This window comes from Poecile atricapillus, chromosome 1, assembly GCF_030490865.1.
Source record: "Poecile atricapillus isolate bPoeAtr1 chromosome 1, bPoeAtr1.hap1, whole genome shotgun sequence".
NCBI lineage: Eukaryota > Metazoa > Chordata > Aves > Passeriformes > Paridae > Poecile > Poecile atricapillus.
This window is the reverse complement of record NC_081249.1, coordinates 1,419,007-1,445,516: the sequence shown is the minus strand read 5'-3', so window position 1 is coordinate 1,445,516 and position 26,510 is coordinate 1,419,007. Positions and strand designations below refer to the sequence as shown.

The 26,510-nt window shown below is 50.4% G+C and overlaps 1 protein-coding gene across 1 annotated transcript in view; it reads left to right on the top strand.

Moving 5' to 3' along the window:
• LOC131581151 (trifunctional purine biosynthetic protein adenosine-3-like) overlaps window positions 1-26,510 on the top strand; it is a 310,961-nt gene that overhangs the window by 280,466 nt on the left and 3,985 nt on the right. The window contains exons 2-19 of the mRNA XM_058843105.1: window positions 8,084-8,232; window positions 8,983-9,078; window positions 9,430-9,604; window positions 10,997-11,108; window positions 11,561-11,620; window positions 12,436-12,561; window positions 13,062-13,149; window positions 13,940-14,025; window positions 14,466-14,634; window positions 17,908-18,139; window positions 18,247-18,341; window positions 19,151-19,260; window positions 20,967-21,165; window positions 21,968-22,216; window positions 22,803-22,952; window positions 23,945-24,151; window positions 24,942-25,076; window positions 25,352-25,482. Coding sequence (XP_058699088.1) covers window positions 8,088-8,232; window positions 8,983-9,078; window positions 9,430-9,604; window positions 10,997-11,108; window positions 11,561-11,620; window positions 12,436-12,561; window positions 13,062-13,149; window positions 13,940-14,025; window positions 14,466-14,634; window positions 17,908-18,139; window positions 18,247-18,341; window positions 19,151-19,260; window positions 20,967-21,165; window positions 21,968-22,216; window positions 22,803-22,952; window positions 23,945-24,151; window positions 24,942-25,076; window positions 25,352-25,482 — 2,565 coding nt within the window. The 5' untranslated portion in view covers window positions 8,084-8,087. The remainder of the gene's footprint in view (window positions 1-8,083; window positions 8,233-8,982; window positions 9,079-9,429; window positions 9,605-10,996; window positions 11,109-11,560; window positions 11,621-12,435; window positions 12,562-13,061; window positions 13,150-13,939; window positions 14,026-14,465; window positions 14,635-17,907; window positions 18,140-18,246; window positions 18,342-19,150; window positions 19,261-20,966; window positions 21,166-21,967; window positions 22,217-22,802; window positions 22,953-23,944; window positions 24,152-24,941; window positions 25,077-25,351; window positions 25,483-26,510) is intronic.

The following is a 26,510-nucleotide window of genomic DNA, read 5'->3' as shown; positions in this document are numbered from 1 at the left end:
CGTGTGTCTTTGTGCTCCGTGCTTTTGTTGCCCGTGCGGGCGGAGCGGGGCCGGCGGGAGCCGCGCTCCCCTCAGAGCCCCTGAGGGCGGCAGCAATGGCGGCGCCGCTCCCTCAGCGGCCGGCCCCGGCCCCGGCGGGCGGGGAGCCCTCGGCAGCGCCCTGCTGGCAGCAGGGAGCGAGCCCCGGGCCCGGGCTCTGGCCCCGTGGCGCCGCACGGCCGAGGGGAGAGCTGCGAGAGTCGGGGCCGCGGCCATTGCCCCGAGCCGGGTGGCCCCGGCCTCGCGTGGTGCCCCTGGGCCGCTGAGCTCCCCGGGCCCGGCCAAGGCGCCGCGGCTGCGCTCGGTGCCCCTGCGTGTCACTGCTGAAGGAAGGCAGCGACGAGCCCCGCTGGCCGGGCACAGCCCTGAGGGCCAGCCCTGCTCCCCGGCCTCCCGCGGCACCTGCAGCCGCTGCCCACGGCTCCCCGGCACGTCGCTGCAAAGGCCAATTGCTCGTGGCCGGCCCAGCGCAGGCTGCAAAGGCCGGGCTCTGCAGTGCGGGGCTGGGGCTGGCACACGTGTGCCAGCGTGGCCAAAGCCTCTCAGGGCTCTGGGCACAGCAGGGGCCACAAGGCCACCAGGGGGTCCGGGGGCTGCTCCGGGCCGCTTCCTGCCCGCTGCGCTGGTCTTGGGCTGCCGGGGGTGGCCCTTGGTGACACGGGCGCGTGGGGTCAGGGCCCTCTGTGACGCGGGACACGGTGGTGGCCAGAGAGCCTTGTGACATCAGGGAGCCCCAGCCTGGCTGAGGGGATCCAAGGGGCGCAGAGCCCTGGGGTGCCCAGTCCCAGGAGAGCCGCTGCCTGAGGAGGAAGCAGCTCCCTGCATCCGTCTGCACGTGAAGACGGTGGACACTACATAGAATTACATTGAGGATGGAGAATAAGAAGGTGAACCCCAGCTCCCAGCCAGCCCAAGGCCACTTGCTGAGCCTGCGGAGGAGGCTGAGAGAGAGGGATGAGGCAGGCAGGAGAGGCCAGTGGATGGAGAAGACCAGGATCTTCTCTGTGCCAAGGGAGCCGTCTCCGTCCCACGTGTCCTCATCCTCCTCACAGGTGCCCCTCAAGCTGCCACCGCTGGAGCTGAGGCAGCCAAAGGTGGGACCCAAAAACCTGAACAAACCATCGGTCTCACCCATGGAGCTCAGGCAGCCACAGGCAGCACCGCAGGGCAGCCGGAGCCAGGCCCTGTCCCTCTGTGGGGACAGGCTGCCACCACTGCCACCACTGTCACCGCTGCCACCTCTGCCACAACTGCCACAGCTGCCACGGCTGCCACCACTGCCAACACTGCCACCACTGCCACAGCTGCCACAGCTGCCACAACTGCCACGGCTGCCACCACTGCCACCACTGCCCTGCCTGGTGAGTCCCAGGGACACTCGGAGCCAGGGCACAGAGCTGGGGAGCGCAGGAGAGAAGGGGCCCCAGCCCTGCAGCCCCTGTCCTGGGCAGCCACACACCCCCGTGCCCAGGGTGCTCTTGCCCCCGCTCAGGGTGGCCCAGGAGGACACAGCCCGTGTGTCCCCGAGCTGGCAGCTGCAGCCTCTGCCACCCATCCCCTCGGGGACTCAAGCCTTGGAGCACAGCCTCACGGGCACAGCTCCAGAAGAACAGGATAACAACGAGCTGTCCCGAGGGCTAAATGTCACTGACCTGGTGCTGTCCCCAGTTAATGAGGACACTGAGCTCTCTCCAGGGGACAGCACAAGTGACCTGGAGCTGTCCCCATTGGAAGATGACAGTGAGCTCTCTCCAGGGGACAGCTCAAGTGATGAGGAGCTGTCCCCAGTAGAAGCGATCACTGAGCTCTCTCCAGGGGACAACAAGAGTGAGCCAGGGGTGTCCTCAGTGGAAGAGGCCATTGAGGGCATTCCAGGGGACAGCATGAGTGACCAGGAACTGTCCCCAGTGGAAGAGGCCTCTGAGGTCATTTCAGGGTACAGCCCAACTGATGAGCAGCTGTCCTCAGTGGAAGAGGCCATCGAGGTCGCTCCTGAGGACAGCACAAGTGATGTGGAGCTGTACCCAATGGAAAATGACAAGGAGCACTCCCGAGGGGACAGCAAGAGTGACAAGGAGCTGTCCCCAGGTGAAAAGGAGTGTGAAAAAGAGCTGTCCCAATGGCCAGAACATGAAGCTGGAGAGCTCTCCCAATGGGAAGAACAAGAGGAGGAAGAGCTCTGCCATTGGGAAGATGAAGATGAAGCACTCTCCCATAGGGAAGAATGTGAGGTTGAAGAGCTGAGAAGGATGACTCTGCTTGGTGGTATGGAAGAAGATTCGAGCTCATCACCTGAACTGCCTGATGTGGAGGAGATATCTAGACATCAGAAGGTTGTGGAATGGCTGGAAGCCAATTTCCCAAATGATTATGGTGATGAGAAGGAAGAGAAGGAAGAGAAGGAAAGTAAACTGAATCAAAGAATACAATGGTGCAAGCAGAAGGTGGAGGCCCAATGGCGAGAGCTGTTGGACTCCTTGTCACTTCTCAGTTTCAATCTCAGTGATGACGTGCGTTCCAGAAGGGAGAAGTGCAAAGACCAAGAGATGTCCCAAGGGGAAGTTGCCATCCAGGACAACATCTGCAACAAACCCTTGGTGGATGATGAGGAACCCCTGGAGGGACCCAGCTGCTCCAGGCATGTGGGTGCAGAGCTGGCAGCAGAGGCAGCCCGTGCCCTGCCCAGAGCCCCTCCTGCCCTATGGAGTCCCACGGACACCGAGCTGGCAGCTGCTACCCCGGCCAGAGCTACTGAGGAGGAGGAGCCCCCTGAGCTTCTTGCTCCAGAGGACAAAAAGGCAGCAGATTCTCTTCTCCTCAGTGAGGCGAGGACAGCCCCGGACACATGGAGCCTGCTCAGTGTCCTGTTCTATACTCCGGCCAGCAGCCCGGCTCAGCTGAGCATGAGCCAGAGCAGCAGCAGTGAGACCCTGCACACGGCTCTGCTGGAGATGCAGGCTCTGAGGCAGCAGCAGCAGGAAGAGGATGCCCTGGGAGAACGGATTGCTGCAGAAAGAGAAGCAGCAATTACAGCAAAAAGGGAAGGGAGCCCGGTGCCTGCCCCGCACGGCCCCCCCAGGCCCTGGCCTGCCCAGCTGGGAGCCCAGGCCCTCCACGGGCAGCCGGTTGCCCCCAGGAGACGTCCCTCCCGCTTCAGGCGGGCGCTGCGGGCGCTGCGGGCTCTGTTCCGGTGGCCCTGCCTGAGGCCACAGCCGGAGGAGTAAAACAGGGCACCGAGAGCAGGGATTGCTCCCACAGCCTCCCTCCCGGCAGGACTGCGGCTCACACGGGGCGGCAACACCAACGGGAGCTGGGACACCAACGGGAACAGGAAGAGGAGCACAAAGAAGGCGGCGACCATGGAGAAGAGGAAGAAGATGATGAAGAAGGGGAAGGAAATGAAGATGAAGAAGGCGACCAAGATGAAGAAGGCCAAGAAGATGAAGAAGGCCAAGAAGATGAAGACGAAGACAAAGAAGATGAGGATGCTGAAGATGAAGAAGACAAAGAAGATGAAGAAGACTGAGATGATGATGAAGACGAATACGGCGAAGAAGAAGATGAAGAAGCAGAAGAAGCAGAAGAAGGAGAAGAAGAAGAGGACGAGGAGGAGGAATATTTTGAAGTTACATAGGAGAAAAAGAAGAATAGTCATAAGAATTTTAAAAATACCTAGAAGTAGAGGAAGAAGAGAAATAAGAATAAGGATAGGAATAGGAGTAAGAGTAAGAATAAGAATTTTACAACATAGAAGTAGAGGATTAATAGGAATAGGAATTTGAATTTTAAAATGCATAGATGAAGAAGATTAAGAAAAGTAAGAATTTGAAGTTTAAAATACATAGAAGAAAAGGAGAAGAAGAGTAGTAAGAAGAAGTAGTATAGAAGAAGAAGAAGAAGAAGAAGTAGGAGAAGATGAAGAAGTAGTTTAGAATCCATAAATGAAGAAGAGCTCAAATGAATAAATGAAATTACCAAATAATTTGTATTTATTACAGACTGTATTTTTACATTATGATACTATGATATAAAACATGAATATGCAATATGTTGTAATTATGATACATTCTGATTTCCCTGAAAATCACCTAAGAAGGAGAGAACACTGTTGCAGTAAGAGAAGAATTTGTCTATTTTTGCTAAGCAGGTTTGTAAGGCCCAAGAAAAGCGTCTCCAGATTTGCTGTGCTGTCTGTGCGAGGTCCCCGTGTGTTTTGACGCTGGGTGCCAGTGAGTCCCCTGTGAGCAGGGAGTGCTGAGCCCCAGCGGCAGCGGGAGAGTTCCCGGCTGGGCCGGCAGGGCAGGGCTGGCCCTGCTCTCTGCAGGCAAACGAAAGGCGCCCGTTGAGGCCGGCTGAGAGAGAAGTGTGCTGGGAAGCCTTTGCAGCAGGGCTGAGAGAGAAGTGTGCTGGGAGCCTTTGCAGCAGGGCTGAGAGAGAAGTGTGCTGGGAAGCCTTTGCAGCAGGGCTGAGAGAGAAGTGTGCTGGGAAGCCTTTGCAGCAGGGCTGGGCAGCCCAATGCCCACCTTGTCCCCAGGGCAGAGCCCTGAGTGCCACGTCCAGCCCTTCCTTGGGCACCTCCAGGGATGGGCACTGCAAAGCTCCCTGGGCAGCCCCTGCCAAGGCCTGAGCTCCCTTTCCATGGGCAAATTCCTGCTGCTGTCCACCCTGAGCCTCCCCTGGCCCAGCCTGAGGCCGTTTCCCCTTGTCCTGTTGCTGTTCTCTGGGAGCAGGACCCCACCCGCACCTGCCAGCCCCTCCTGGCAGGGGGTACAGAAAGATTCTTCCTTTCTTAGGCCCTCTCCTCCTCCTCTTCCTCTCTGCTTTCCAAAAGCAAATAAAAATCACTGAAGGGTGACAAATGCCACATGAGAGTATTTGGACTGGATGTTCACCCATTTCTTGTGTCCCCAGGGACAGCCCAGTGTCTCCTCCCTCCCTTGCCCAATATCCAAGAGCAGAGAGTCCCTAGGCCAGCGTTCCTCTCTGTGGGAGCAGCAGGTGAAGGTTTGAGCACTTCTGCAGCCCTGAGAGAGGGGAAGGCAGCAATTCTCCTTTCTTTCTTTCATTCTTTTCCACAGCAAAGGAGACTCCTGCAATGGGCAAAGGAATTGTTCTTGGTGGAGCTGCCCTGCGAGGCTCCAGCCCACAGGAGAGGCCTGGGGGACATCAGGTGTGGTCCCAGCTGCAGGTTGGCACTTGAAAGCAGTGCCAGGAGTGGGAAAGTTGGAGAGAAAACAGATTATCCAGAACCACACTTGATCTGTCTCCTCTCCCTCAGCGCACTGGGAGGAGGTTCTGGATAAATGATGCACGGCAAGGCGATGAAATCAGGAGTAACTCTGATTTTACTCCTGGCGTGCTGCCGTGCAGCCTCGGGAACCAGAGGTGCTCTTGTGCTCGTCTGAAGCGTGCGAGTCCTGCGGGAGTTCCACAGCGATCCTGAAGCCTTGGACCCAGCTGTTGATTTTTAATTGATGCTGCTCAGTTTTGCTTCAAGGTTTCCAAAATAAAGCAGACAAATAGAAACAAATTGAAAAGTTCAAAATGAGAAGAACAACAAGTAACAAAACTGTAAGTTTTTTCCAGCCTAGTTTTTGTCTCAGTCTCTGGGATTCCTCCCCTGGCAGGGGATATAAAGCTGCTGTTGCCTGGGATCTGAGTGAGGAGCTCAGCTGTGTGACACATTGTCGCTGGGCTTTTTTCTCTTTGGCTGAATCCTCTTTCCATGGTCAGCAGGGCTGTGGGGAGGAGCTGTTTGTGTCCTTAACGAAGGAAGATGGGCAGAAGGGAGGAGGCTCCACCGTGCTGAGGCTGTGGGGAGGACTTGAAGGGTGGGTGGCACTGAGGGGATGCTGCTGGGGACACTCCAGTGAGGGTGGAGGATCAGGGGGGACAGGGCAGCTGCAGGTCTGGCTGCCTCTTCCACTCTTATCCTTGGCTTTAGGAGATCAGAAATCATTTGGATCTGAAGCAGGAACTGGAGGAAGAACCTTCTGGAGGACTCCTTAGCCTTTTGTGCGAGCCAGCAGCAGGGTCTGTCACGGTAAGGGAAATGAATTCCAGTGGGACGTTGTTCTCCACAGCCTTTCTTCCAGCAGCAAGTGCCCTTGCAGCTCTCTTTTGCTCCAGCACGCTCTGTCCCTCTCTCCAGCCTTCCCTCCTGGACCAACTCACTAAATCTCCTCTCTTCCAGCATGCTTTAGCTTGGCTTTGCAAAAAACATCCTTAGTGCCCTCACTGGGAGGTGGAATGGAAAAGTGAATTTTTCCAAAGGGCTGGAGGCACTGCTCGCTTTCACTCTCTCCCCAGTTTGGAACTTTAATTCATTCTGTTTTAGAAAACTTCAAGGAATTGTGAGATTATTGGTGGGAGAGCGGGGTGTGTGGAGTGTGGAATTGCTTTAAAAACCACTTTCCTTTTCATTGGTAAGTGTTGTACCACTCTGGAGCCTCACAGAGAACGTTGGTGCCTTTGTTAGAGACAGAGCAGCTGTAACTCCTCTGCACACTCACAGCCACTTCCAGCCATTATTACTCAGGCAGTGACAAAAGGAAGGACAAAGCCTGACACTGGACTGCTACCCAACATAAAGGCTGAGAAAAGGCTTTTGCAAGGAAATCAGTCCATCCTTGGTAGAGCATTGAGCACCTGCTCTGTGTTAACAGCTAAAACTGAAAATCAAATAACCCTCAAAACTCTGCAATTCCCAGAGCCAGGCTGTGAGAATTCCTGACACTGTCCTTGGGCAACTCAGGAGCGATGAAATAGAGTTAAATTGGATTTTGTAGCGAGTTAAGGCAGTGTGATCCTGTCTCAGGAGCTCCAGGCACCATCCCTGGGGTATCACAGTTCTGTGAACATCTTGCCTGCATTATTCTCCCTCAGTGTCACTGTTCAGCTCCTGTTTGCCTTTGTGCAGTGAATTAAACCCAGGGGTTGTGATTCCTGGGGAGAAGGCAGCGGCACTTGCTGCTGTCCGTGGTACCTTTAATTTCTGATCTCTCTCCTGGGTAAGGACTGGCTCCTCCATCAGCACCTCCCTTAAAGGTCATGTTCTGGGCTGCATTTTTCTCTCTGACATTTGTCCACATGCAGCACACAGGGAGAAATTAGGTTTTGCAGATGTGACCTATGATAACATTTCTGAAACAAATCAAAACTAATCTGCCACAAAATATTGCTGAGGAATGGCTCGAAATGTCAGTGAGATGAACAGTTCTCTTTTATTGAATGTGCTGCTCTGCTGAAGTGTCCTCCTAGCAATTGTCAGGGGATAAAGTCTGTCCTGAAATCTGCCTTTGCCATTTACTGCTGAGAATGTTTGCACTCTTAAAAGCTTCTAGACTGACCACTAAATATAAATATATTTATATATTTATATGAATATATTATTTAATTTTTAATTAATTAAATATTAAATATATCTAATATTTAAATGTATTAAATATATTTAAGAATATATTATTAAATATATTTAATAAATCTATTTCAGACTGAAATATATTTATTAAATATGAAAAGGAGTGAACAATTACATTTTTATTTCTGTATATTTATTTGTTATGTATTTATTCATTATATAGTTATTCATTGCTTAGTTCTGTCTTGTATATTTTTAATTTGTTTATTATATATATATTTCTTTATATTTGTTTAGAAATAAATGCATTATATAACATAGAAAATATATAAAAATATATATTTTAAAGCATTTGTATGACACTTTTAATCCTGTCCTGTGTAGTTGTGGAAAGGACCTGATGAGACCTACTCAAGGCAGGATTATTTCATATCTGTGGGTGCTTAGGAGATGAAATCTTGACTCTGCTGGAACAAGTGGGGACAATTCCCAGTGGATTCTTTGTCCGTATTTAAGCCAGGTGTGACCCACGTGTCCATCCAGTGGCACTGCTGGCACAGCACCGTGTCCCACAGCCAAGGAGGACCTTTCTGACACAAACTGGGTTACCATGAGCCCAATCCTGCAGCAGTGGGGTGCAATTGCTCTGTCCTTGCTGATTTTGCCAGGTCAGTGGTGCTGCAGGGCCATGGCTGAGCGGGTGCTGGTGATCGGCAGCGGAGGCAGGGAACACGCCCTGGCCTGGAAGTTGGCCCAGTCCCCGCAGGTCAAACACGTGTTTGTGGCTCCAGGAAATGCAGGGACAGCTGAAAATGGAAAAATCTCCAATTCAGGTAAAAAGGGGGGAATAAACTCCCACTCCTTGCCATCAGCACTGCAGCAACTGAGACAAACCAGCTGGGGAGGTACCGGTGGCTCGTCTTTTACTGGTGCCACAAATGACTGCAGGCACAGATTTCTTCTTTATTTTGTGTTTTGTTCCTGAATTTCAGAGCTGCCTCCTAAAACACCCTGCTCTGTTTAGTTTTAGCCTCGCTGCTTAAGCTAGTGAGGCTTATATGAGACTGTATTTCTACACCCCATCTCTTCCACTTTTGTGCTTGAATTCAGTGACCAATTCCAGTGAAACTTAACCCAGGAACAGAGGGCTCAAAGTTCTTCATTCTGAATAGAAACACCTCTGTGTCTGCCCAGGCTGCTCAGAGAAGTTTAGCTGCATCAACCAATGCTTTCAGTAAATCTTTACTCAGCTGTTGAAATTGAGTTTCTTCCTGATCCTTAAGTTTTATTTTTCAAAGTTGCTATGGTTGTTATAAGCAACTTTTAAAATGTATCTTGATTGCACATGGCAAATAAATTAGATTCAATCAGTTAGCAAATGTGTATTAAAACCAGTAGTGCAAACTGGAGTTGTTCCCAGTTCCTTTTGGACTCTGCTGTTATTACATTGATATTTCACTTTGCCCTTCATGGGCTGTTTCATGATTTTAATCACCCTTTTAGGGGGATGGAAAAAAGACATTCTCTTCTCCTGTCTCTTACTCAGGCTTCACAGTCACCAGTTAATTCTTTTTCCTTTTCAGCTGTATTAGTGAGCAATCACACTATTGTTACCCAGTTCTGCAAAGATCATAACATTGGGCTTGTGTTAGCTGGCCCAGAAGCTCTTTTGGCAGCTGGTAAGTTCATAAAATAATTAAATAAACCTAAATTGACAGAAAAATATATCAATGATATGATAATTTTATAATAGAATAATATCAAATCATATCATTAGGTTGAGAGAAAAAAAACCAGTACCTTGAATTCTGCTTTAAAGTGGGGGGGTAACTGTGGGAGTGCTCAGTAACCCCGAGAGCTGAAGAGGCTCGGAAGGACAGGCTGAGGAGGGCCAGGGGATGTTCAGAACCTCCTTTGGAGGGTGAATAAATGATCTGAGATAAAGGAAAGTGTAACTGCTGGGAATTTCCTTCTGCCACACGGGCTCCATGTCCCCAGAGAGCCCCCTGGGTGCTGTTTCTGTGGCTCAGGGATTGTGGATGACCTGAGGGCAGCAGGAGTTCGGTGCTTTGGGCCGTGTGCCAGGGCAGCCCAGCTGGCCTCCAGCAGCAGCTCCAGCAAAGCCTTCCTGGAGCGACACGGGATCCCCACGGCGCGCTGGAAAGCCTTCAGCAACCCCCAGGAGGCCTGCAGGTTCATCACCAGGTAAATGTGCTGCCATGGGGCTCCTCTGCACTCACCTGGGCCTTGGGAACTCCTCAGCTCTCCTTCTTCCCCAGCAGGAGCTGAATTCATGAGCTCTGCAATTAGAGACGGGTGATGGAGGGGCAGGAGTGGAGCTGCTGGAGCCTCTCTGCTCTGGAGCCAGCCTGGGAGAGCTGGGGGTGCTCAGCTGGAGAGGAGAAGCTCCAGGGAGAGCTCAGAGCCCCTTGCAGGGCCTGAAGGGGCTCCAGGAGAGCTGGAGAGGGACTGGGGACAAGGGCTGCAGGAATTGCCAGGAGCCAGGGAATGGCTTCAGAGTAGGATTTGATGGGATCTTGGGCAGGAATTGTTCCCTGGCAGGGTGGGCAGGGGCTGGGATGGAATTGCCAGAGCAGCTGGGGCTGCCCCTGGATCCCTGGCAGTGCCCAAGGCCAGGCTGGACATTGGGAGCAGCTGGGACAGTGGGAGGTGTCCCTGCCATGGTAGGGCTGGCACTGGGTGGGATTTGAGGTCCTTCCAACCCAACCTTTTTATGATTCCACAATTCTGGGAACTGCAGCAGGTTGATCTTTCTCTTCTCAGGTCCCAGCTTTTCTTCTTTTCCATCTATTCCTTCAGTACACTCAATAAGCCATGTATAAGACAAAAAATTGTAATGGAGAAAAGTATTTCAACAAATCTTTCTGTTAGTTAAGGGCTAAGAATCATTTCTTGCCAGACAGATACCAGCAAAATGCTCTCTGAGGATGATTTGAAATGTTCTGGTCAAATATCCACACCTAAAGAACAACAGTCTCATTTCTTTGCCTGTGGGTTTTGTTCCCAGGCTCCTTGTCCTTGCTGGCAAGTGCTCCATGTAGGATAAACTCATGGAACCTGTGGGTTATTTTTTTTTTTTTAACAAAACCAACCTTTTCACTGGTTTTGCTCTGTAAGAACACCCAGTTGATGTTGATGCCACATGGAGACAAGGCCAACACCTTCTCTGTCAGCAAGGGCAAGGCTCCAAAGGGAAAACTGTCCCAGGTGTGCAGGGTGAGATGGGGAGAAAGGCAGCCTGGTGGGAGCCTGGTGGTACAAACTGAGGGGCTGAGGTTTAACCTGATAGAAATCTCAGTGTGGAAAGGTGTTCTTTTGGGAAACAGGAAATTTGTGTGCAGAATCAGCCCTCCAAAACCCTTTTATTTGGCTGTTCACAAGCCAGAGAGTGACAGGGTAAGGTTAAAACACATCAATTAACAGGGTGATGCTTTTTTTTTCCTTTTTAACTTCTGGATTTAGTTTGTGTTTCAGAGTAAGTGGAGAAATTCTGGAGCTACAGTGGCACTGTGGTGATTTCCCTGGAGTCCCTGGATGCAGCAGGGATGTTTGACCCCTGCTCTGTTTCCCTTACAGCACAGACTTCCCTGCACGGGTGGTGCGGGCACGGGGTCCAGCGGCCAGGAAAGAAGTGACCATTGCAGCCAGCAAGGAGGAGGCCTGCAGAGCTGTCCAGGAGATTATGCAGGTGGATAAATCCTTAATTAACCCCTGCCAGTCCAAGTCTTGGTGTTCTGTACTCTGGGAGTTTGTAATTCCAGATACAGGAGGCAAGTATTTTTGGGAGAAATTTGTTTGATTGATTCCAGAGTTTTCCTGGGTCTCTTCAGATTCCTCCTGTGTGCCTCAGGCAGGGCTGGGAGCTTTTGTGACTGAACTTCTGCTCCAGCCTCCAGTCCCACTTCTCTGCCCCTCCAAATTGTAATTTTTTCCTTGTCTCCCAGGCTTGATAAGGAGTATCCAGTGTTGCCTCCTTATATCCAAATGGAATTCCATTGGCTTTCTCCACTGGCATTCAAGCAAGCTGGCACTTCTCGTGTACATTGGGGTTTTTTTTGTTAAAAGAACATGAAGAGAGGATTTAGGCAGTGGATTCATGTCTGCTCACAGGGGATTCCTTTTGTTTTTTATCTTTTACAGGACAGAATGTTTGGAGAAATGGTTGTTATTGAAGAACTGCTTCAAGGGGAAGAACTTTCTGTAGGTGATTGATGTTGTGCTTTTACTCTTTGGCATTATTGCTGTGCTTCTGCATAAACACCCAAGTTTATCATTTCAAATTTCAATTTTTTTTTTGTTTTTTATTTGCACTTTGAGATGGGTATATATTGCATATATATAACATGCAATCTAAGCCCTGTGTCATGCTAATGCATGTTGTCAGTAGATTTTTCTTTTACATTAACAATGACATTGCATTTATAGTGGTTATTTTAGGGGAAAAATGACCCAAAACATGTTTTTATGTACTTTGCCTTGGTAATTTTTGTTACATCCCTAACTTTATGCTAATATAAAGTGCCTCTTTTAGGCTGTTCACATGACAGAGGCCAGGCATGTGTCCATGTGACTCAAAATCTGATTTATCAAAAGGGAATTGTAATGAGAGCCACCATTTCTCTTGGTAATTTAAACATGAGTAAGAAACAACGAACCCTTCAGGTCAATGGGCTTGCAGCAGAATAAATGGATCCTATGGGATTTGGAGAAATTCTTTACCCAGAGGGTGGGCAGGGGCTGGGATGGAATTGCCAGGGCAACTGGGGCTGTCCCTGGATCCCTGGCAGTGCCCAAGGCCAGGCTGGACATTGGGAGCCCCTGGGACAGTGGGAGGGGTGGCACTGGGTGACACTGGGTGACACTGGGTGGGCTTTAATACCCTTTGCAGTCAGGGCTTCTGCAATTTCTCCATTTTCCAGCAGAACCGTGGCTCAGCCTGTGCCCAGCAGTGCTGTCCCCTGGCTGTCGTGGCCACCGTGGCCGCTGTCAGCGCTGTGCCCGTGTCTGTCCCGCAGTGCTCCTGTTTCACCGACGGTGTCACCGTGGCCTCCGTACCCCCGGCTCAGCCCCACAAGCGGCTGCTGGAGGGGGAGCAGGGTCCCAGCACGGCGGGGATGGGAGCCTATTGCCCCGTGCCCCAGGTACAGCTCCTGCCCCAGCCCCTGCCCAGCACAGCCCGCTGCCTTCTGGAGAGCATCCAACCTCAACAGCCCTTCCTTGGGGTTTCATTCTCTGCAGGAGCCTCTCTTTTACCTCTTCTGTTGTTCCTAAACTTTGTGTTTCCCACGTCTGAAATCCCTGCACAATTCCCTGGGTGCCCAGGACCTCTGTGCCCTGCACGTAACCTGGGGGGCCCTTGCTGGTTCCTAAAGCACTGCTCCAACCCATAATCAATGTGGGTTTCTCCAAGCACAGAAACTCTGACTGTGCTCAGCCCAGGCTGCCAGTCCCAAACCTCCTTCAGAACCACCCAAAGCACCTCGGGAGGCAGAGGAGTGAAATTTCCACCCCTCAAACAGCAGCAGCCCAAGGGATGGAGCAGGGGCTGGGGTGGGACAGCAGCAAACAGCTCAGGAATCTCCTCATCCCCATCCTTCCAGCAGGTGCCATCACTGCCTCAGTGGCTTTGTTTGGTTGTCAGGTTCCAGAAGCTCTTCTAGATCAAATCAGGGGTGCAGTCCTCCAGCACGTCGTGGACAGCTTGAGACAAGAAGGAGCAGCCTATGTAGGTGAGTGAGCACCTGAAAACCGAGGTAAGCCCCTATCCAGGTCACTTCCATTGTCAGAGGCTGCTCCTGAATTTGTTTAAAAAAACAATTTTTTTTTGTTTAAAAATTATGGTGTTTGTTTAAAAAAACCCCAGCAGCAGCTCATTTTTCATGCAGTGTTAAGCCTCATTCACTCGGTTCACAGCTTTTTGTTTGGGAGAGAACTTTGGCCTTTTCTCCTTAAAACACCATGATTTTATGAAATATTTTTAAATAAAACAGATTGATTTGCAGTTCAGGGCAGAGCATATATTTCAGTCCTGCTCTACTGCTCCCTCTTAGACACAACAATGTCCATTTTCTCCAGATCCTTATCCAGAGGCTGTTTTGGAAAAGGCAGGGGGTGTCCAGAGGTGTCAGTGCCAAGGGCTGCTGTTGGCACTAAGAGATCTCAAACCTCTGAAGAGTTGGGCTCCCACCCACATCTTCAGTTTCTGCTTTTTGGGGCCTTTTTTACAATGCTGAGTAAGAGTGGAGTGGGAGTTGAGTAAGAATGGAGCTGGAGAACCTTTGCTTTGTGGGGTTTAAAATGTGGTGCCCTGTTCCTCAGGTGGCTGCTTGTCACTTTTATGGATGTTTGGGAATTATTAGGATTTGCATCTAAGTGCTTGCAGAACTCTCACTCCTAACACCTTCTGATTTGCAGAAATGAGTCCCACACCCCAAAATGCCCTGTTTCATTTAAAGGAGCTCTTGAAAGAAAGAAAGAAAAGTTTAAGTTCATTTGCTTGGCTGTGCTCTTTGTGTCCAGGTGTGCTGCAAACAGGTTTGATGCTGACCAAAGAGGGGGTGAAGATTTTAAACTTTAAATGCCAGTTTGGGGACCCCCAGTGTCAGGTGAGTGAAACACACTGGAAAATTAAAGATTCTCCATTCTTTCCCCTCTTACTGTTGTAGTTTATTTCTAGGGGAAGATCTGGATGTGAACATCTTAGACAATGTCTGAGGTAACTGAAAATTTTGGCTGGTCAGCTCCTGTGAATTATTAGGTAAAGGATTTAAGTTAAAACACAGTTCCTCAGATTTTATTTTTCTGGATAGAAGCAGAGCAGGAGGGACCTAAATTCATATTCCTTCTACATAAGCTCACACCTTGTGTTTCGAAATTTATGACTGGTACAAAAGATGCTGCAAATTACATGCTCACTCAGAGTTTCCAAATCTACTGGCTTGGCACACACAGATTTTATTCCATCAGCTGAATTTTCCCTAAGGTGAATTTCAGCAAGGCAACAAAATAAAAAAATAACTTCCATCACTCTGAAAACTTTCTACAGGTAATCCTTCCTCTGCTTAAAAATGATTTTTATGAAGTGATTCAAGCAACAATTGATGGCAAACTCTGCAGCTGCATGCCAGCCTGGTGGGAGGACAGAAGTGCTGTGTGTGTGGTCATGGCCAGCCCAGGATACCCAGGAGACTCTGACAAAGGCATGGAGGTCACAGGTAACCCTGGGAGCTTGCTCATTATTTAATTGCTTCCTCACAGGGCTCTGGACAAAGTGAGAATTGGGATATTCTGCATTCAGGTATTCAGTATGAACTTAGATACTAGAGATAGGTATTCAATATTCATATAGATATTATATATATTTGATACAGATGTTCAATATTTGTTTGGATAGTAGATATAGATATTCAATATCCATACAGATATTAGTTACAGATGTTCCATATTTGCATAGGTATCCAATAGCTATATATATGTTAGATAAAGATATTCAATATTCATATGAATATTTGATATCTATATTCAATCTTCATACAGATATTAGAAATATATCTTCAATATCCATACAGATGTTCAATATAGATATTCAACATTTATACAGGCATTCAATATTCACTTAACTGTCAATACCATTTGGATATTGGTTATAGATATTTAATATTTATAGAGGCATTCAATATTCACTTAAATTCCAATACCATTTGGATATTGGATATAAATATTCAGGATTCATAGAGGCATTCAATATTCATTTAGATGTCAATACCATTTGGATATTGGATATATATTTAATATTCATACAGGCATTCAATATTCATTTAGATGTCAATACCATTTGGATATTGGATATATATATTTAATATTCATACAGGCATTCAATATTCATTTAGATGTCAATACCATTTGGATATTGGTTATAGGTATTCAATATTCATATTCATTTAGCTGTCAGTACCATTTGAATATTGGATATCTATGTTCAATCTTCATATAGATCTTAGAAATATATCTTCAATATCCATATAAATGTTCAATATAGATATTCAACATTTATACAGGTATTCAATATTCATGTAGCTGTCAATACCATTTGGATATTGGATATAGATATTGGATATTCACAGAGGCATTCAATATTCACTTAGATTCCAATACAATTTGGATATTGGTTATAGATATTTAATATTCATAGAGGCATTCAATATTCATTTAGATGTCAATACCATTTGGATACTGGATATCAATATTCAGGATTCATAGAGGCATTCAATATTCATTTAGCTGACAATACCATTTGAATATTGGATATAGACATTGAGGATTCATAGAGGCATTCAATATTCATTTCCCCTGTTCCAGTGCTCCTGGTTCAGGCTCTCATGAAGATGTTTAAGATGTTTAAAAGCAGAGGGAACCATTGCAGAACCGTTTCCTTCCTGCTCTCGTGCCCTGCCAGTCCCACCCTCTCCCCTTCAGCCCATCCCAGCTCCTCAGCCCCTGCCCAGGGCTCCCGAATTTTGGCAGCTCCCTGGGGATCCTCCATGGTCCAGGGACAAGGTCATGCTCTGGTGCCTGTCCCTGGCAGGGTTTCTCACCCCCTGCTTGTTAATCACAAACAAGTCAAACTCATGGAATTCAATCCATTCTTTTGTTATTATCTTCCACTTCAGAGTTTCATGGGGTTTATTTGTTTTTATTCTCTTTTCTCATTGAGTCCCACATTTTCAGATGATGCTCCCAGGGATGCCCAGGGTGGGATTGTCTGGGTGTCCAGTGCAGGGCCAGGGCTTGGACTGGATGATCTTTGTGTGTCCTCCCAGCTCAGCATACTCTGTGATTCTCTGGTTTTAATGGCTTGACAAACTTTTTATTCTGCAGTATTCCTTAAAACAGGATGCAGAGGGGTTGGATTTCCACTGCTGCAGGGTCAGAGGGAACAATTCCTTGAGCCTGTAGCAAGGAGAAAACTGTGCTTGGTTCTCGTTTTCCCAGGTGATGGCAGCAGTTCCTCCTCTTCCCTTATCCTTCCCTCAAAACAGGAATCTAAAAAACCTCCAAACCTTGAACAGTTTTGCTTCCCTGTGTCAGAGCAGCCTGTGTTTGTGGAGCAGCAGTTCCAGTGCTGTAGGGAATTGTGTGGAGTGGGCAGGATGGAATAGTGGGGGGTGCTGAGGTAACATCAGCACTGATGCTTTAATGTCAGGGAGATGGAGAATCCAGGCAGGAATTGGCTGTGGATTGTGATTTCCTGCAGGAAAGCCCTGCACAAAATCCCCACAGTTCCCAGAGAGAGCACAACTTTCCTGGGGCAGGGCAGGGATATGTCCTGGGGTGGCTCCTGGATCCCATATTTCTGTTCCTGTGGGATTTCTTCCTTTACATTTGGGGTGTCCCAGATGTGGGCATGTAGGAGAGCCCAGAGGAGGCTCCAGGATGAGCAGAGGGATGGAGCAGCTCTGCTGGCAGGAAAGGCTGGCACAGCTGCCATTGTTCAGCCTGGCCAGGAGAAGCTTTGGGCTGAGCTCAGGGTGGCCTTGCAGGGCCTGAAGGAGCCCCAGGAAAGCTGGAGAGAGACAATTGCCAAGGGCTGCAGGGATTGCCAGGAGCCAGGGAATGGCTGCCAGTGGCAGAGGGCAGGGCTGGATCTTGGGATCTTGGGCAGGAATTGTTCCCTGGCAGGGTGGGCAGGGGCTGGGATGGAATTGCCAGAGCAGCTGGGGCTGCCCCTGGATCCCTGGCAGTGCCCAAGGCCAGGCTGGACATTGGGAGCAGCTGGGACAGTGGGAGGTGTCCCTGCCATGGCAGGGCTGGGAATGGGTGGGCTCTGAGGTCCCTCCAGCCCAAACCAGTCTGGAATTCCATGATGCTTTATTGGATGGCTCAGAAGGGGATCCCTGGGGCCAGTGCACTGGGACACCTTTCACTGATGATGCTGTTTCTCAAAAAAAAGCAAAGGTGAAAACTTCTCTTGTTCTCCCTTGACTGAATAAAGGATTTCAACTTTCAGTGTTTTGTCCACAGGAAGTAATGGATCTGGGAAAGGTCTGGAAAACACATCCTGGAAGGAGCAGCTGAACTGGGAAAGGGGCTCAGCCTGGAGCAAAGGAGGCTCAGGGGGCCCTTGTGGCTCTGCACAAGTCCCTGGCAGGAGGGGACAGCCGGGGGGGTCGGGCTCTGCTGCCGTGTCCCAAGGGAAAGGAGGAGAGGAAATGGCCTCAAATTGCACCAGGAGAGGGGCAGATTGGACATTGGAAAAGAAAATTTCCCTCACAGAGTGGTCAGGCCTTGGGATGAGCTGCCCAGGGAGGTTTGGAGTCACTGGAATTGTCCCAGAGGAGTCTGGATGTGGCCCTTGGGGACAGGGTTTGGGGTGATTCTGGTGCTGGGGGTGACTGGATGGTCCTGAAGGGCTTTTCCAGCCTTGACTCTGAGATGGTCAACAGAGAGTGCAATTCAAAATCCTCAGAGAATTCCCTTTGTTTTTGCAGGGCTTTTGCAAGCCAAGGAGCTGGGGCTGCAGGTGTTCCACGGGGGCACGGCGCTGAAGGACGGCAGGGTGGTGACCAGCGGTGGCAGAGTCCTGTCCATCACTGCTGTCAGGCAGGACCTGATGGAAGCCCTGGGAGAAGCCAACAGGGGCTTGGCCACCATCCACTTCCAGGGGGCCACCTTCAGGAGGGACATCGGGCACCGGGGCCTGCGGCTGCTCCGGCAGCCCCTGTACGTGAGCACAGCCCTGGGATGGGGAGCCCAGCCCAGATGTTCCTTCCTGCCCCTCACATCTGGGCCAGCTCTGCTGCTGCCAGCACGTCCTTCCCTCCCCACAGGGCCCTGGTGTACAAGGACAGACACGTGGGGACTGAAACCAGGGACGTTTGGAGCTGTCTGCCACAAACATCGGCTGTGAGAGGCACCAGGGCAGGTAGGAATGGGAAGAATCTGGGAATTCCCTCAGCATGTTGGTTCTTTTCTCCCTGGGGGTGGGCAACGTGGTCATGGCATTGAAAATGAGCTTGGGAAACTGGGCTGGGATCAGCACAAAGAAGGAAAATTAATTTCTTGCCACTGCTCTTACGATTAATTAACAAATGCCTGCCTTGCCATGGAGGTGATTGTGCTTCTTAGGGGTGCAGAATGGAGAGGAATTAAAATAAAATAAAATAAAATAAAATAAAATAAAATAAAATAAAATAAAATAAAATAAAATAAAATAAAATAAAATAAAATAAAATAAAATAAAATAAAATAAAATAAAATAAAATAAAATAAAATAAAATAAAATAAAATAATAGTTATAGAAACCCTGGAGCAAAGGAGGCTCAGGGGGCCCTTGTGGCTCTGCACAAGTCCCTGGCAGGAGGGGACAGCCGGGGGGGGTCGGGCTCTGCTGCCAGGGAACAGGGACAGGAGGAGAGCTCAGGCCTCAGGCTGGGCCAGGGGAGGCTCAGGGTGGACAGCAGCAGGAATTTGCCCATGGAAAGGGAGCTCAGGCCTTGGCAGGGGCTGCCCAGGGAGCTTTGCAGTGCCCATCCCTGGAGGTGCCCAAGGAAGGGCTGGACGTGGCACTCAGGGCTCTGCCCTGGGGACAAGGTGGGCATCAGGCACAGCTGGGACTCCATGGGCTGGGAGGGCTTTTCCAGCACCAGGGATTCTTTGATAATTTGCAGTTCTTGGTGAGAGTTTTGGGTGGTTTTATTTCTCCTAAATCCATGCTGTGTTTGTACTCGGCAGGAGGCCGCTCAGAAGGAGGAGGCTTTGCTGCTTTCTTTGACCTGAAGGCATCTGGTTACCATGATCCCATCCTGGTGTCCCAGACCAAGGGCCTTGGACCCAAACTGCAGGTAATTGGCAGCTCCTCTGCAGCAAAGCTGGTGTCACCTGCCAGGGCTGTTCCAGTGCCACAGCCAGTCCCACCCTCTGCACCCTCCTGAGCTCTTCAAACACTCCTGAGTCCACCAGGGCACCAAGTGGGCACCTCAACTTTGGACATTTGTGCAAGGCCTGGGCACGCTTAATTGAGGATGTGGTGAAATGATAATAACCCAAAATTTAACTGAAAACTTGAGGCAATAAAACCCAGAAATTCTGCTGTAAACTGGAGGGTCCTTTGGCTCTGAGGAGGATCTGTGGGGAGGAGGAGCACAGGGAGTTTCTGAAATGAGAACTGGCAGATTCAAAGTAATAAATTGTGTGTAGAGAGGAAGAACAGGCGCTTCTGTCAGGGCACTGGGGAAAGGAAGGTTGGAGGAAATAAACATTAAAGAAGCCAAGAATTAAAGAATTTTAATAAGCCAAGAACATACAGGATAAGCTGAGTTAGGAATACATTTATGTAGTGAATTAAGATGAATTGAGCCTGGGATATATTTATGTATTGAATCAGGATAAGTTGACCCGGGCATTCATTTATATATTAAATCAGAAGGTTTTCAGCCATCTGGAGAATGGAGATCTGAAACTCCTTTCACTGTCAAGCACAGCAATGTCCCTTGTTTCAAATGGTTTCTGCCTCTAATGCCAGGGTAACAAACAGCAGGAGACTGAGCAGAGTCATCCCAAAGGTCTTTTGCAGTCTCACATCCTCAGACAGCTCTGAGAGCATGAAAAAGTGATCAGTGCTGGCTCTTGTGAGTCTTTCTTGCAACTGCTGGGCACAGAGACATTCCCAGCTGTGTTTCCAGACTGTTCCCAAGGTTCTTCCTTGGCCAAGGAAAGGTTGGCCTGCCCAGATTGCTGCTGGAGCAGTGGGAGGGAGGTGCCGTGCAGCAAAGGCTGTGGGATGCCTGTTTCCATAGCACTCCTAAATCCAGCAGCCAGGGAAATCAATCAGGAATCCAAGCCCAGACTTTGTTTGGGTGCTGCTCCCTCACCATTTGGAATCCAGTGGTGTTTATCCAATTTTCCCCTCGCCCATCCCTCTGTCCTGGTCATTTCTGCACAGGTTGAACTGTGTCAGTAAAAGGTACCTCCTTTGAAAATTCATCCACTGATGATCTGAAAGGTCTTTTGCACCCTAAATAATTCTCATTTTATGATTCTGTCTAACCTTTGTCCCGTGGCAGCCCTGTGAGCTGAGCAGGATGCTCCAGGGTACCCCTGAGAGCTGGAAATTCAGCATTTCATAGGAGGCCAGCCCAGGTTGGACACTGGGGCTTGGAGCAGCCTGGGACAGTGGGAAGTGTCCCTGCCCATGGAAGGGGATGGAACTTGGATGGGCTTTAAGGTCCTTCCCAACCCAAACCATTCCATGATTCCCTGATAATATTCCAAAAAGCAAACAAAAAAGAAATCTCAAAATGACAATTTCTAGGTAGCTATGGCTGGAATTCAAACTAATATTAAAAAAAAGCAAAGTAGATTTTTCTTTTTTTTTTTTGTCTGCAAGAAAATGAGCTGTTTTCTCTCTTCTCTCAACTAGGTAATGCACCAGGTTCTGTCCTCCATGCATGTCCTGTAGTGATTCCTTTCAGAGAAAAGAAGGTTTCTGCTGATTTCACTGATTAATAATTGAGTTTTGCCTGTTTCTTGTTCCCACCATGTTTTGCAGGTTGCCCAGGTCTGTAAAAGACACGACACCATCGGGCAGGACCTGGTGGCCCTGTGTGTCAATGAGCTCCTGGCTCAGGGGGCTGAGCCCCTCTTCTTCCTCAGTCACTTGGCCTGTGGCAAACTCGATGCTGAAGTGATGGAAACAATCAAAGAAGGAATAGCTGAGGCTTGCAGGAGTGCAGGATGTGCTTTCCTGGGTATGGACCCTCCTGTCCTCTGAGATTTGAAGGGTCTGAGGTTGAATTTATCACCAGAGAAATAGACCTGGGAGGTGCAGGCAGAATGTGGCCCTGGAATTGTTGGTTTCTTTTTGGTGGAAAAACAGTTGGGAATTTGTGCTTCTATTCTTCCTTGTCTGTAACCTGGGACAGCACAGACAGATGGGGTTTAGTATTTGTGCACTTGGATCCTTTTTTCTTCCTTCTTTATCCCTGAACAAAGGAGAACAGGACTGGAGGCCTCACATTCTTCAATGTTAATGTTTCCATGCCCTCTCCCATACTGAGGGAGGTGCCACGTGAGTACCAGAAATAATAATGACTAAAAAAACTCCTTTCATGCAGCTTTGTTTTCTTGGAGACTTGAGGTGAAGTAACAAACCAAGAAGGATTTAAAATATGTATCTGAAAGTTCTTAGGCTGTGTGTCACTGGATGTGCTGCTGACTTTAGGAAATGCCATCAGTTTTAAATGGTGTTACAATAATGGCTTTGAGCTGAGGGGAGGGTTAGGTGGGATCTTGGGCAGGAATTGTTCCCTGGCAGGGTGGGCAGGGGCTGGGATGGAATTGCCAGAGCAGCTGGGGCTGCCCCTGGATCCCTGGCAGTGCCCAAGGCCAGGCTGGACATTGGGAGCAGCTGGGACAGTGGGAGGTGTCCCTGCCATGGCAGGGCTGGGAATGGGTGGGATTTGAGGTCCTTCCCCAGCCAAACCAGTCTGGGATTCTGAGAGTCTGAAAGGAGCACAAGCAGGAGGTGCTGACCCCTCTGTTCCCTGGCAGGTGAGGAGGTGACAGAGGAGGCTCCGTGTCCCTCTGGGCCCTGGGCCCTGGCCGGGTTCGCGGTGGGAGCAGCGGAGCGGGGCCAGAGGCTGCCGGGGCTGCAGCGAGCTGAGGAGGGGGACGTGCTCCTGGGGCTGGGCTCTCCCGGCATCCACGGCCGCGGCTTCGGCGTCGTGAGGAGGATCCTGCTGACATCCTCCCTGCGCTGCTCCTCGCCAGCCCCGGGCAGCTGCGGGCACGGCACTCTGGGTGTGCCATCCCTCTTCCCATCTGGGCTCAGCAGGCTTTGGGGTCGGGCTGCTGCCACTGCTCTGCCTCCTGCCCGAGGCCTTCTACGAGGACTGGGAGAGAACCTTGGGAAGCATTCCCAAAAACACTCCACGCCCTTTGAAACAAATTCATTGAATTCAGAATGGAGAATGGAAGGCTCTGGGACACCTCAGAGCCCCTTGCAGGGCCTGAAGGGGCTCCAGGAGAGCTGGAGAGGGACTGGGGCCAAGGGCTGCAGGAATTGCCAGGAGCCAGGGAATGGCTGCCAGTGGCAGAGGGCAGGGCTGGATCTTGGGATCTTGGGCAGGAATTGTTCCCTGGCAGGGTGGGCAGGGGCTGGGATGGAATTGCCAGAGCAGCTGGGGCTGCCCCTGGATCCCTGGCAGTGCCCAAGGCCAGGCTGGACATTGGGAGCAGCTGGGACAGTGGGAGGTGTCCCTGCCATGGTTTGTGTTGGAATGGGTGGGATTTGGGGTCCCTCCAGCCCAAGCCTTTTGTCATGTTTTGATTCTAAGCCCCTCCTGAGGTTTTAAACATAAGGCCTGAGTGATGCCATTGTTTGCAGGAGATGTTTTGCTGACCCCAGGGAAAATGTTCAGCCCAGCTCTGCTGCCTGTCCTTCGCTCAGGGCACGTGAAGGGCTGTGCCCCCACGGCTGAGGGGCTCCTGGGGGGCATCTCCAGGCTCCTGCCCGAGCACCTCAGCGCTGTCCTGGGTAAGTGTGGGACAAAACTCAGGCACAGCACGGCCTTGAGCTCCCAGCTTCGGCTGTGGAATCCTCAGAAATGGCCCTGCAGAGGGGAACAGCCCCTGGCAGGTGTTTCCCAAGGGGCTGCCAAAACCTCTCCTCTTCTAAGTCATGAGCCCCAGTCGTTGTTGGAGAAAGGAAATCCCAGAGGAGATTAAGGGCAGCACAGCTGTAGGACAGAAAAGGTGTTGGAGAAGATTGTGTGTTCCTCAGGACACCTCTCCAAACAAAACATTTTGACCAAATACTGAGTTTGGTGGGAGAATAAATTTGCATGATCTGCTACACACACACACACATTTAATGCATTTTTTTGGTTGCTTCCCCACAACACGTGACATCTGTGAGTAGGGCAGAACTTTTTCTGATGAAGCCAAAATTGGACAAAGAATTCAGAAGTTTGAAATAGTAAAGAAACCATGTTCATGGGAGTGTAAAAATACAGTGGGAATGGGGAGAGGGAAAGAAAGGTGTCTGTGTGTTGGGTTGTATTTCTCTGGAATGAAATTGGAAAGGAAAGAAATTTCCAAGGCCAGGTTGGACACTGGGGCTTGGAGCACCCTGGGATAGTGGAAGGTGTCCCTGCCATGGCAGAGGATGGATTGAAATGGGCTTTAAGGTCCCCTCAGGGTGGACAGCAGCAGGAATTTGCCCATGGAAAGGGAGCTCAGGCCTTGGCAGGGGCTGCCCAGGGAGCTTTGCAGTGCCCATCCCTGGAGGTGCCCAAGGAAGGGCTGGACGTGGCACTCAGGGCTCTGCCCTGGGGACAAGGTGGGCATCGGGCACAGCTGGGACTCCATGGGCTGGGAGGGCTTTTCCAGCCCCAGGGATCCAGGGATTCTGTGGCAGTAAGAATTGGTCTCTTGTGACACATCACTGTCATTGCAGATCGTAAACAGTAAATAATAAATATTAACAAACATTTGTGCTGCCCACACACCAATTTCAATCTTTTCCAGATGCTCTCAGCTGGAAGATCCCTGAAATCTTTTGCTGGCTCTACAAGGAGGGGAACCTCTCTGCAGAGGAGATGGCTCAGAGCTTTCCCTGTGGCATCGGGGCCGTGCTGGTCGTGCAGAAGGAGCTGGCCCAGCACGTTCTCCAGGACATCCAGAGGCAGCAGGAGGCTTGGCTGATTGGGGAGGTGGTTGCCCCTTGTCACACAGGTGAGCAAGTGTCCTTGTGAGATTGAAGAGACTCCCTGTTACAAAGTTTGTGTAGTTCATACCAATTTCCTGTTGTTTCACTAGGCTGGAGGCTTCTGGACACCCCAATATCTACATTTCAGTATTAAATAAATGAAAAATGAGTTCTTGTTTCAGAGTGGCAGCACCTGGATAACCTCTTCCCCTCCCTGAGGCTTCAGGAAATCCCTGTGCTGATTGTTCCAAAATTCAGTGGATATTTCACCACACTCATGGCAATCAACTCCCCTCCTGTCCACCCCTCCCCAGCTCACACAGATCCCTGTAAAGGTTGAGGCCAAGCCACAGTGTTGTACAGCCGTGTGTGGTGATGGTCAGTCTGAATCCTGGTATGTCACTGACTGACATCCAGCAGGACATGAACCAAAATCCCCCTGGCAACCCAACAGTTTGGGCAGCCAAAATGCCACCTCAGCTCCATCAGCACCGTGTTTGGTGTCCTTCTGCAACATGAGAGGTTTAAAAGATGGGACTAATCCTTGAGAAGGCCATGCCTGGGCCTTTGTGAGCAACTCTGTGAGCAGGTGACACCAGAGACCAGCACAGCTCCTGGGATCTGGGTTGTTCAAGCTCTGAATCCCTTTGGAGCTCTGTCTCTGCCAGCATAAACTCATTGCTGATACAATTTCTTGTTGTTGAAACATTACAAATAAACTACACTTAACTGCAAATAAACTACACCTAAATACAAATAAAAGTCAGTTTAGAAGGAAAGGTAAACTCTAACACTTTCCTCGTGTGTTTGGGGCAGGTTCTCGCATTGCAGTGGAGAATCTTGCAGAGGCCCTGCAGCTGAGCAGCCCCCAGCAGCTGCTGAAGGACAGCACTGCTGAGATCCAGCCCAGAAAGAGAAAGGTGAAGGTGGCTGTTCTTGTCTCTGGAGCAGGTGAGCTGTCACTTGTCCTGGCACAGAGAATGTCCTCACACAGGAGAGGCTGGTTCAGCCGTGCCCACCTGGCCTTTCTTTCAGTGGAAACTCCAGACCCTTCAAACTCCAGGGTTTCACTTTGACTACAAGTCAAGGAGTTGTGTTGCCCTGCTTAAAACCTGAGTTTTATCCTCAGTGCTGTTTGTGGACAGGCAGATCTTTGTCTGAGCAGCCCCTGTCAGGGCCCTGGGTGCTGACATGTCCCCCCACCCTCTGCTCTCTCCCCGCTGGAGGCACGGCGCTGTCTGCGCTCATCGGCTCTGCCCGCGAGCCGGGCAGCTGTGCCCAGCTGGTGCTGGTCATCTCCAACAGACCCGGCGTGGAGGAGCTGCGGAGCGCGGCCCGCGCTGGCATTCCCACCCGGGTAAGGATTCCTTCCCTGCTCCCCTTTATTCCCAGCTGCTGAGCCTGTGGGTGGGCAGGAAATGTTTGCTGAGCCATCGAGGTTTCACTCTGGTGTGAAGCTTTCCCCATGGATCCGTGGCTGGAGCACAGAGCTGGGAGTCCTCACTGGGCTCTGCGAGCTTTGCCCAGCTGGCAGTGAGTGCTCCATCCCAGGGAAGGGATTTAAATGGATGATTTGTGTCTGGGATTGCAGCCCATGAGCCACAAGCTTTGGCTGAAATCAGTCAAACTTCAGGTTCTGCAGAGCATGGAAATGTGTTGTCTCCTGGGCTGATCCCTCCTTAAAATCACAGAATCCCAGAATGATTTGGGTTGGGAAGAGACCTCACAGTCCACCCATTCCCAGTCCTGCCATGGCAGGGACACCTCCCACTGTCCCAGCTGCTCCCAATGTCCAGCCTGGCCTTGGGCACTGCCAGGGATCCAGGGGCAGCCCCAGCTGCTCTGGCAATTCCATCCCAGCCCCTGCCCACCCTGCCAGGGAACAATTCCTGCCCAAGATCCCAAGATCCAGCCCTGCCCTCTGCCACTGGCAGCCATTCCCTGGCTCCTGGCAATTCCTGCAGCCCTTGGCCCCAGTCCCTCTCCAGCTCTCCTGGAGCCCCTTCAGGCCCTGCAAGGGGCTCTGAGCTCTCCCTGGAGCTTCTCCTCTCCAGGATGAAAACCTGTGTCTCACATTGTGCCCAGTCCCTTTCAGTGGCACCATACAAATTTTCTCCTGCCTGTGGGCCACAAAGCAGCTCTTTGGGACAGGAATTTGTTCTGGTTTGTTCTACAAAAACCCCTGGCAAGGACCATCAGCATTGTCTGAGAACATCCCATGACTTGGGATGTCAAACGCAGGAACTCCCCCTTCTGACATCAAGTGGGTTTGAGCAGTTGTTTTTACAGCTGTGCACAGATGGAAATAAACTCTGCTAGAGGCTGTCCCTACATGGAAAGGGTTCAGCAGTTCCTTCAGCTCCTGAGTTGGATTCATGTGACATT